Consider the following 11,715-nt stretch of genomic DNA (forward strand, 5'->3'; position numbering starts at 1 on the left):
GTCTCACTGTGTGTGTGTCTCACTGTGTGTGTCTCACTATAGCTACTACTGGACACCCACTCCCTGAAGACGGTGTTGCTGTGTGTGTGTCTCACTGTGTGTGTGTCTCACTGTGTGTGTCTCACTGTGTGTGTCTCACTGTGTGTGTGTCTCACTGTGTGTGTCTCACTGTGTGTGTCTCACTGTGTGTGTCTCACTGTGTGTGTCTCACTATAGCTACTACTGGACACCCACTCCCTGAAGACGGTGTTGCTGTGTGTGTGTCTCACTGTGTGTGTGTCTCACTGTGTGTGTCTCACTGTGTGTGTCTCACTGTGTGTGTGTCTCACTGTGTGTGTCTCACTGTAGCTACTACTGGACACCCACTCCCTGAAGACGGTGTTGCTGGAGCTGCCGTCTGTGGGAGCCGCCGTCGTGCGCAAAGCGCCAGCGGCCTACACCAAGATGGTGGTCAAGGGCATGACCAGGGCGGAGATGATACTCAAGGTGAGCCCCACTCACTCAGCCACTCACCAAGCTACTCACCCACTCACTCACTCAGCTACTCACCCACTCACTCAGTCACTCACCCACTCACTCAGTCACTCACCCACTCACTCAGTCACTCACCCACTCACTCACCCAGCTACTCACCCACTCACTCACTCACTCACCCACTCACACACTCACTCAGCTACTCACCCACTCACTCAGTCACTCACCCACTCACACACTCACTCAGCTACTCACCCACTCACTCAGTCACTCACCCACTCACTCACCCAGCTACTCACCCACTCACTCACTCACTCACCCACTCACTCACTCAGCCACTCACTCAGCCACTCACCCACTCACTCAGCTACTCACCCACTCACTCACTCAGTCACTCACTCACCCAGCCACTCACTCACTCACTCACCCACCCACTCACTCACCCACTCACCCACCCACTCACTCACTCACCCAGCCACTCACTCACTCACTCACCCACTCACTCACTCACCCAGTCACTCACTCACTCACCCAGCCACTCACTCACTCACTCACTCACTCACCCACCCACTCACTCACCCACTCACCCACCCACTCACTCACTCACCCAGCCACTCACTCACTCACTCACCCACTCACTCACTCACTCACCCAGCCACTCACTCACCCACTCACCCACCCACTCACTCACTCACCCACTCACTCACACACTCACCCAGCCACTCACTCACTCACTCACCCACTCACTCACCCACTCACTCACCCACTCACTCACTCACTCACCCAGCCACTCACTCACTCACCCACTCACCCACCCACTCACTCACTCACCCACTCACTCACACACTCACCCAGCCACTCACTCACTCACTCACCCCACTCACTCACCCACTCACCCAGCCAGCCAACTACTCACCCACACACTCACTCACTCACTCACACACTCACTCAGCTACTCACTCACTCACTCAGCCGCTCACTCACTCAGCCACTCACTCACCACTCACTCACTCACTCACCCACTCACTCACTCACTCACCACTCACTCACTCACTCACTCACCCAGCCACTCAGTCACTCACTCACTCACCCAGCCACTCACTCACCCACTCACCCAGCCAGTCACCCAGCCACTCACTCACCCAGCCACTCACTCACTCACTCACTCACTCACCACTCACTCACTCACCCAGCCACTCAGTCACTCACTCACTCACTCACCCAGCCACTCACTCACCCACTCACCCAGCCAGTCACCCAGCCACTCACTCACCCAGCCACTCACTCACTCACCACTCACTCACTCACTCACTCACCCACCCACTCAGTCACTCACTCACTCACTCACCCACTCACCCACTCACTCACTCACTCACCCACTCACTCACTCACCCACTCACTCACTCACCCAGCCACTCACTTACCCACCCACTCACTCACTCACCCACTCACCCACTCACTCACCCAACTACTCACCCACTCACTCACTCACTCACTCACCCAGCCACTCACTCACCCACTCACTCACTCACTCACCCACTCACTCACCCACCCACCCACCCACTCACCCACTCACTCACCCAGCCACTCACCCACTCACTCACTCACTCACCCACTCATCCAGCCACTCACTCACTCACTCACCAAGGTGGTGGTCAAGGGCATGACCAGGGCAGAGATGATACTCAAGGTGAGCACCACTCACTCAGCCAGCTACTCACTCACTCACTCACCCAGCCAGCCAACTACTCACCCAGCCACTCACTCACTCACTCACCCAGCCACTCAGTCACCCAGCCACTCACTCACTCACCCAGCCACTCACTCACTCACTCAGCCACTCACCCACTCACTCACTCACTCAGCCACTCACCCACTCACTCACTCACCCAGCCACTCACTCACTCACCCAGCCACTCACCCACTCACTCACTCACTCAGCCACTCACCCACTCACACACTCACTCACCCAGCCACTCACTCACCCACCCACTCACTCACTCACCCTCTCACCTAGCAACTCACCCAGCCACCCACACACTCACTCACCCACTCACCCAGCCACTCACCCAGCCACTCACTCACCCAGCCACTCACCCAGCCACTCACCCAGCCACCCACTCACTCACCCACTCACCCAGCCACTCACCCACCCACTCACTCACTCACCCTCTCACCTAGCAACTCACCCAGCCACCCACACACTCACTCACCCACTCACCCAGCCACTCACCCAGCCACTCACTCACCCAGCCACTCACCCAGCCACTCACCCAGCCACCCACTCACTCACCCACTCACCCAGCCACTCACCCACCCACTCACTCACTCACCCTCTCACCTAGCAACTCACCCAGCCACCCACACACTCACTCACCCACTCACCCAGCCACTCACCCAGCCACTCACTCACACACTCACTCACTCACACAGCCACTCACCCAGCCACTCACTCACTCACACAGCCATCCACTCCCAGGCGGTTCTGTGTGTGTCTCTGTGTGTGTCTGTGTCTCTCTCTGTCTCTGTGTGTGTCTGTGTCTCTCTCTGTCTCTGTGTGTGTGTCTCTGTGTGTGTCTCTCTCTGTGTGTCTCTGTGTGTGTCTGTGTCTCTCTCTGTCTCTGTGGGTGTGTCTCTGTGTGTGTCTCTCTCTGTGTGTCTCTGTGTGTGTCTGTGTCTCTGTGTGTGTGTCTCTGTGTCTCTGTGTGTGTGTCACTGTGTGTGTGTCACTGTGTGTGTGTGTCTCTGTGTGTGTGTGTGTGTCTCTGTGTCTCTGTGTGTGTGTCTCTGTGTGTGTGTCTCTGTGTGTGTGTCTCTGTGTCACTGTGTGTGTGTCACTGTGTGTGTGTGTCTCTGTGTGTGTGTGTTTCTGTGTCTCTGTGTGTGTGTCTCTGTGTCTCTGTGTGTGTGTCTCTGTGTCTCTGTGTGTGTGTCTCTGTGTCTCTGTGTGTGTGTCACTGTGTGTGTGTCACTGTGTGTGTGTCTCTGTGTGTGTGTGTCTCTATGTCTCTGTGTGTGTGTCTCTGTGTGTGTGTCTCTGTGTCTCTGTGTGTGTGTCTGTGTCTCTATGTGTGTGTCTCTGTGTGTTTGTCTCTGTGTCTCTGTGTGTGTGTCTCTGTGTCTCTGTGTGTGTGTCTCTGTGTCTCTGTGTGTGTGTCACTGTGTGTGTGTCACTGTGTGTGTGTATCACTGTGTGTGTCTCTGTGTGTGTGTGTCTGTGTCTCTGTGTGTGTGTCTCTGTGTGTGTGTCTCTGTGTCTCTGTGTGTGTGTCTCTGTGTCTCTGTGTAATGTGTCTCTGTGTGTGTGTCTCTGTGTCTCTGTGTGTGTGTCACTGTGTGTGTGTCACTGTGTGTGTGTATCACTGTGTGTGTGTGTGTCTCTGTGTGTGTGTCACTGTGTGTGTGTCACTGTGTGTGTCTCTGTGTGTGTGTGTCTCTGTGTGTGTGTGTCTCTGTGTGTGTATCTGTGTGTGTCTCTGTGTCACTGTGTGTGTCTCTGTGTGTGTCACTGTGTCTCTGTGTGTGTCACTGTGTCTCTGTGTGTGTCACTGTGTGTGTCTGTGTGTGTCTGTGTGTGTGTGTGTGTGTGTCACTGTGTGTGTCACTGTGTGTGTGTGTCTGTGTGTGTCACTGTGTGTGTGTGTCACTGTGTGTGTGTGTCACTGTGTGTGTCACTGTGTGTGTGTGTCTGTGTGTGTCACTGTGTGTGTGTGTGTGTGTCTGTGTGTGTGTCTCTGTGTGTGCAGCTGGTGATGTCCCCGCACGAGCCCCCGCAGGTGTTTGTGTGTGTGTCACTGTGTGTGTGTCTCTGTGTGTGTGTCTCTGTGTGTGTCTCTGTGTGTGTCACTGTGTGTGTCACTGTGTGTGTCACTGTGTGTGTGTCACTGTGTGTGTGTCTCTGTGTGTGTGTCTCTGTGTGTGTCTCTGTGTCACTGTGTGTGTGTCTCTGTGTGTGTGTCTCTGTGTGTGTCTCTGTGTGTGTCACTGTGTGTGTCTGTGTGTGTCACTGTGTGTGTCACTGTGTGTGTGTCTCTGTGTGTGTGTCTCTGTGTGTGTCTCTGTGTGTGTCACTGTGTGATGTGTCTCTGTGTCTCTGTGTGTGTGTCTCTGTGTGTGTCTCTGTGTCACTGTGTGTGTGTGTGTCTCTGTCTGTGTCACTGTGTGTGTGTCTCTGTGTGTGTGTCTCTGTGTGTGTCTCTGTGTGTGTCACTGTGTGATGTGTCTCTGTGTCTCTGTGTGTGTGTCTCTGTGTGTGTCTCTGTGTCACTGTGTGTGTCACTGTGTGTGTGTCACTGTGTGTGTGTCACTGTGTGTGTCACTGTGTGTGTGTGTCTGTGTGTCTCTGTGTGTGCAGCTGGTGATGTCCCCGCACGAGCCCCCGCAGGTGTTTGTGTGTGTGTCTCTGTGTGTGTGTGTATGTCACTGTGTCTGTGTGTGTGTCACTGTGTGTGTCTCTGTGTGTGTCTGTGTGTGTCTCTGTGTGTGTGTGTGTCACTGTGTGTGTGTGTGTCACTGTGTGTGTCTCTGTGTGTGTCTGTGTGTGTCACTGTGTGTGTGTGTGTCACTGTGTGTGTGTGTCTCTGTGTGTCTGTGTGTGTGCGTAGCTGGTGATGTCCCCGCACGAGCCCCCGCAGGTGTTTGTGTGTGTGTCACTGTGTGTGTGTGTATGTCACTGTGTGTGTCACTGTGTGTGTGTGTGTGTCACTGTGTGTGTGTGTCACTGTGTGTGTGTGTATGTCACTGTGTGTGTCACTGTGTGTGTGTGTGTGTCACTGTGTGTGTGTGTGTGTCACTGTGTGTGTCTCTGTGTCTCTGTGTGTGTAGCTGGTGATGTCCCCGCACGAGCCCCCGCAGGTGTTTGTGTGTGTGTCACTGTGTGTGTGTGTATGTCACTGTGTGTGTCACTGTGTGTGTGTGTGTGTGTCACTGTGTCTGTGTGTGTGTCACTGTGTGTGTCTCTGTGTGTGTCTGTGTGTGTCTGTGTGTGTGTGTGTGTCACTGTGTGTGTGTGTGTGTCACTGTGTCTGTGTGTGTGTCACTGTGTGTGTCTCTGTGTGTGTCTGTGTGTGTCTCTGTGTGTGTGTGTGTCACTGTGTGTGTGTGTGTGTCACTGTGTGTGTGTGTCTCTGTGTGTCTGTGTGTGTGCGTAGCTGGTGATGTCCCCGCACGAGCCCCCGCAGGTGTTTGTGTGTGTGTCACTGTGTGTGTGTATGTCACTGTGTGTGTCACTGTGTGTGTCTCTGTGTGTGTCACTGTGTCTGTGTGTGTGTCACTGTGTGTGTGTGTCACTGTGTGTGTGTGTCACTGTGTGTGTGTGTGTGTCTCTGTGTGTGTGTCACTGTGTGTGTAGCTGGTGATGTCCCCGCACGAGCCCCCGCAGGTGTTTGTGGACAACTACACGAAGCTGCTGAGCGACTGCGGCGCTGCAGACACCTTCCAGAGGGTGCTGGACATGAAGGTCGCGACACAGTGACACACACACACACACAGTGACACACAGTGACACACACACACACACAGTGACACACAGTGACACACACACACACAGTGACACACACACACACAGTGACACACAGTGACACACACACACACAGTGACACACAGTGACACACACACACACAGTGACACACAGTGACACACACACACACACAGTGACACACACACACACACAGTGACACACACACAGTGACACACACACAGTGACACACACACACACACACACAGTGACACACACACACACACACACACACAGTGACACACACACAGTGACACACACACAGTGACACACACACACACAGTGACACACACACACACAGTGACACACACACACAGTGACACACACACACAGTGACACACACACACACAGTGACACACACACACACAGTGACACACACACAGTGACACACACACAGTGACACACAGTGACACACACACACACACAGTGACACACAGTGACACACACACACACAGTGACACACACACACACAGTGACACACAGTGACACACACACACACAGTGACACACAGTGACACACACACACACAGTGACACACAGTGACACACACACACACACAGTGACACACACACACACACAGTGACACACACACAGTGACACACACACAGTGACACACACACACACACACACAGTGACACACACACAGTGACACACACACACACACAGTGACACACACACACACACAGTGACACACACACACACAGTGACACACACACACAGTGACACACACACACAGTGACACACACACACAGTGACACACACACAGTGACACACACACAGTGACACACACACAGACACACAGTGACACACACGCACAGTGACACACACACAGACACACAGTGACACACACACACACAGTGACACACACACACAGTGACACACACACAGTGACACACACACAGACACACAGTGACACACACACACAGTGACACACACACACAGTGACACACACACACAGTGACACACACACAGTGAGACACACACACACACAGTGACACACACACACACACAGTGACACACAGTGACACACACACACACACAGTGACACACACACACAGTGACACACACACACAGTGAGACACACACACACAGTGACACACACACACACACAGTGACACACACACAGTGACACACACACAGAGACACACAGTGACACACACACAGTGACACACACACACAGTGACACACAGTGACACACACACACACACAGTGACACACAGTGACACACACACACACACAGTGACACACACACACAGTGACACACACACACACAGTGACACACACACACAGTGACACACACACAGTGACACACACACAGAGACACACAGTGACACACACACACAGTGACACACACACACAGTGACACACACACAGTGACACACACACACCCACAGTGACACACACAGAGACACACACACAGTGACACACACACAGTGACACACACACAGTGACACACACAGTGACACACACACAGTGACACACAGTGACACACACAGTGACACACACACAGTGACACACACACAGTGGCACACACACAGTGACACACACACACAGACACTCACACACACAGTGACACACACACACAGTGACACACACACACAGACACTCACACACACAGTGACACACACACAGTGACACACACAGTGACACACACACAGTGACACACACACACAGACACTCACACACACAGTGACACACACACACAGTGACACACACACACAGACACTCACACACACAGTGACACACACACAGTGACACACACAGTGACACACACACACAGTGACACACACACACACACAGTGACACACACACACACAGTGACACACACAGTGACACACACACAGTGACACACACACACACACAGACACACACACTCACACAGACACACACACACAGACACTCACACACACAGTGACACACACACACACAGTGACACACACACACACAGTGACACACACACACACGCAGACATGCACACGTACGCACGCACGCACACGCACACACAGTGACTCTCTGAGTGAGTCTCTGAGTGAGTGACTCTCTGAGTGAGTCTCTGAGTGAGTGAGTCTCTAACTGAGTGAGTCTCTGAGTGAGTGAGTCTCTGAGTGAGTGAGTCTCTGACTGACTGAGTCTCTGAGTGAGTGAGTCTCTGAGTGAGTGAGTCTCTGAGTGAGTGAGTCTCTGAGTGAGTGAGTCTCTGAGTGAGTCTCTGAGTGAGTCTCTGAGTGAGTGAGTCTCTGAGTGAGTCTCTGAGTGAGTCTCTGAGTGAGTGAGTCTCTGAGTGAGTCTCTGAGTGAGTGAGTCTCTGAGTGAGTGAGTCTCTGAGTGAGTGAGTGAGTCTCTGACTGACTGAGTCTCTGAGTGAGTGAGTCTCTGAGTGAGTGAGTCTCTGAGTGAGTGAGTCTCTGAGTGAGTGAGTCTCTGAGTGAGTGAGTCTCTGAGTGAGTCTCTGAGTGAGTCTCTGAGTGAGTGAGTCTCTGAGTGAGTCTCTGAGTGAGTGAGTCTCTGAGTGAGTGAGTCTCTGAGTGAGTGAGTGAGTCTCTGAGTGAGTGAGTCTCTGAGTGAGTGAGTCTCTGAGTGAGTGAGTCTCTGAGTGAGTGAGTCTCTGAGTGAGTGAGTGAGTCTCTGAGTGAGTGAGTCTCTGAGTGAGTGAGTGAGTCTCTGACTGAGTGAGTCTCTGACTGAGTGAGTCTCTGAGTGAGTGAGTCTCTGAGTGAGTGAGTCTCTGAGTGAGTGAGTCTCTGAGTGAGTGAGTCTCTGAGTGAGTGAGTCTCTGAGTGAGTGAGTGAGTCTCTGAGTGAGTGACTCTCTGAGTGAGTGAGTGAGTCTCTGAGTGAGTGAGTCTCTGAGTGAGTGAGTCTCTGAGTGAGTCTCTGAGTGAGTGAGTCTCTGAGTGAGTCTCTGAGTGAGTGAGTCTCTGAGTGAGTGAGTCTCTGAGTGAGTCTCTGACTGAGTGAGTCTCTGAGTGAGTGAGTCTCTGAGTGAGTGAGTCTCTGAGTGAGTGAGTCTCTGAGTGAGTGAGTCTCTGAGTGAGTGAGTCTCTGAGTGAGTGAGTCTCTGAGTGAGTGAGTCTCTGAGTGAGTCTCTGAGTGAGTCTCTGAGTGAGTGAGTCTCTGAGTGAGTGAGTCTCTGAGTGAGTGAGTCTCTGAGTGACTGAGTGAGTGAGTCTCTGAGTGACTGAGTGAGTGAGTCTCTGAGTGAGTGAGTCTCTGAGTGAGTGAGTCTCTGAGTGAGTGAGTCTCTGAGTGAGTGAGTCTCTGAGTGAGTGAGTGAGTCTCTGAGTGAGTGAGTCTCTGACTGAGTGACTCTCTGAGTGAGTGAGTCTCTGAGTGAGTGAGTCTCTGAGTGAGTGAGTCTCTGAGTGAGTGAGTCTCTGAGTGAGTGAGTCTCTGAGTGAGTGAGTCTCTGAGTGAGTGAGTCTCTGAGTGAGTGAGTGAGTCTCTGAGTGAGTGAGTCTCTGAGTGAGTGAGTCTCTGACTGAGTGACTCTCTGACTGAGTGACTCTCTGAGTGAGTGAGTGAGTCTCTGAGTGAGTGAGTCTCTGAGTGAGTGACTCTCTGAGTGAGTGAGTGAGTCTCTGACTGAGTGACTCTCTGAGTGAGTGAGTGAGTCTCTGAGTGAGTGAGTCTCTGACTGAGTGACTCTCTGAGTGAGTGAGTGAGTCTCGGAGTGAGTGAGTGAGTCTCGGAGTGAGTGAGTCTCTGACTGAGTGACTCTCTGAGTGAGTGAGTGACTCTCTGAGTGAGTGAGTGAGTCTCTGAGTGAGTGAGTCTCTGAGTGAGTGAGTCTCTGAGTGAGTGAGTCTCTGAGTGAGTGAGTCTCTGAGTGAGTGAGTCTCTGAGTGAGTGAGTGAGTCTCTGAGTGAGTGAGTCTCTGAGTGAGTGAGTCTCTGAGTGAGTGAGTCTCTGACTGAGTGACTCTCTGACTGAGTGACTCTCTGAGTGAGTGAGTGAGTCTCTGAGTGAGTGAGTCTCTGACTGAGTGACTCTCTGAGTGAGTGAGTGAGTCTCGGAGTGAGTGAGTCTCTGAGTGAGTGAGTCTCTGAGTGAGTGAGTCTCTGAGTGAGTGAGTGAGTCTCTGAGTGAGTGAGTCTCTGAGTGAGTGAGTGAGTCTCTGAGTGAGTGAGTCTCTGACTGAGTGACTCTCTGAGTGAGTGAGTCTCTGAGTGAGTGAGTCTCTGAGTGAGTGACTCTCTGAGTGAGTGACTCTCTGAGTGAGTGAGTGAGTCTCTGACTGAGTGACTCTCTGAGTGAGTGAGTGAGTCTCTGAGTGAGTGAGTCTCTGAGTGAGTCTCGGACTGAGTGAGTCTCTGAGTGAGTGAGTCTCTGAGTGAGTGAGTCTCTGAGTGAGTGAGTCTCTAACTGACTGAGTCTCTGAGTGAGTGAGTCTCTGAGTGAGTGAGTCTCTGAGTGAGTGAGTCTCTGAGTGAGTCTCGGACTGAGTGAGTCTCTGAGTGAGTGAGTCTCTAACTGACTGAGTCTCTGAGTGAGTGAGTCTCTGAGTGAGTGAGTCTCTGAGTGAGTGAGTCTCTGAGTGAGTCTCGGACTGAGTGAGTCTCTGAGTGAGTGAGTCTCTAACTGACTGAGTCTCTGAGTGACTGAGTCTCTGACTGACTGACTGAGTCTCTGACTGACTGACTGAATCTCTGACTGACTGACTGACTCACTGACTGACTGAGTCTCTGACTGACTGACTGAGTCTCTGACTGACTGAGTCTCTGACTGACTGACTGAGTCTCTGACTGACTCACTGACTGACTGAGTCTCTGACTGACTGACTGAGCCTCTGACTGACTCACTGACTGACTGAGCCTCTGACTGACTGAGCCTCTCTCTCCCAGGGCCTCAAGCGGAGTGAGCAGAGCGCCATGCTGGATCTCCTCCGTCAGAGGCACCAGCCTTGCGCCGGGGGTGGGGGGGGGCGGGGGGGGGGGCACTCGCCCCCCACGGGGGGGTGGGGGGGGGCCCCCCCCCTCTGGCCCCCGGGGCTGGGCCCAGCCCGGAACAAGAGAACTCCCGGATCCGGCGGCTGGAGAAGTTAATCAAGAAGCGGCTGTGAGAGTGCGTCGCAGCGGGGGTCACAGGTCACAGGCCACAGGTCACAGGTCACGTGGGCCTCGCACAGGTCACAGGTCACGTGGGCCTCGCACAGGTCACAGGTCACGTGGGCGGAAACTCCACCACCACTACCACGACTTTGTGTCCCCCTGGTGGCGATGTTTAGCACAACACAACAACAACACACCAACACACTCAGTCACTCAGTCAGTCAGTCACTCAGTCACTCAGTCACTCAGTCAGTCACTCAGTCACTCAGTTACTCAGTCAGTCACTCACTCACACACTCACTCAGTCACTCACTCACTCACACACTCACTCACACACTCACTCAGTCACTCACTCACACACTCACTCACTCAGTCACTCACACACTCACACACTCACTCACACACTCAGACACTCACGCACTCACTCACTCACTCACACTCACTCACTCACACACTCACTCACTCACTCACACTCACTCACTCACACACTCACTCACTCACTCAGACACTCACTCACACACTCACTCACTCAGTCACTAAGTCAGTCACTCAGTCAGTCACTCAGTCACTCAGTTACTCAGTCAGTCACTCACTCACACACTCACTCAGTCACTCACTCACTCACACACTCACTCACACACTCACTCAGTCACTCACTCACACACTCACTCACTCAGTCA

The 11,715-nt window shown here is 52.9% G+C and overlaps 1 protein-coding gene across 1 annotated transcript; it reads left to right on the forward strand.

Moving 5' to 3' along the window:
* The first annotated feature begins 352 nt into the window (after positions 1-352).
* On the forward strand, positions 353-11,160 carry LOC144952923 (vacuolar protein sorting-associated protein 53 homolog). The gene is made up of 3 exons (XM_078883400.1): positions 353-486; positions 5,825-5,932; positions 10,829-11,160. The coding sequence occupies exons 1-3, from the start codon at positions 445-447 to the stop codon at positions 11,027-11,029; spliced, it is 351 nt and encodes a 116-aa protein (XP_078739526.1). The 5' UTR covers positions 353-444; the 3' UTR covers positions 11,030-11,160.
* The last annotated feature ends 555 nt before the right edge of the window (positions 11,161-11,715 follow it).

Source organism: Lampetra fluviatilis, chromosome 71 (assembly GCF_964198595.1).
Source record: "Lampetra fluviatilis chromosome 71, kcLamFluv1.1, whole genome shotgun sequence".
Lineage (NCBI taxonomy): Eukaryota > Metazoa > Chordata > Hyperoartia > Petromyzontiformes > Petromyzontidae > Lampetra > Lampetra fluviatilis.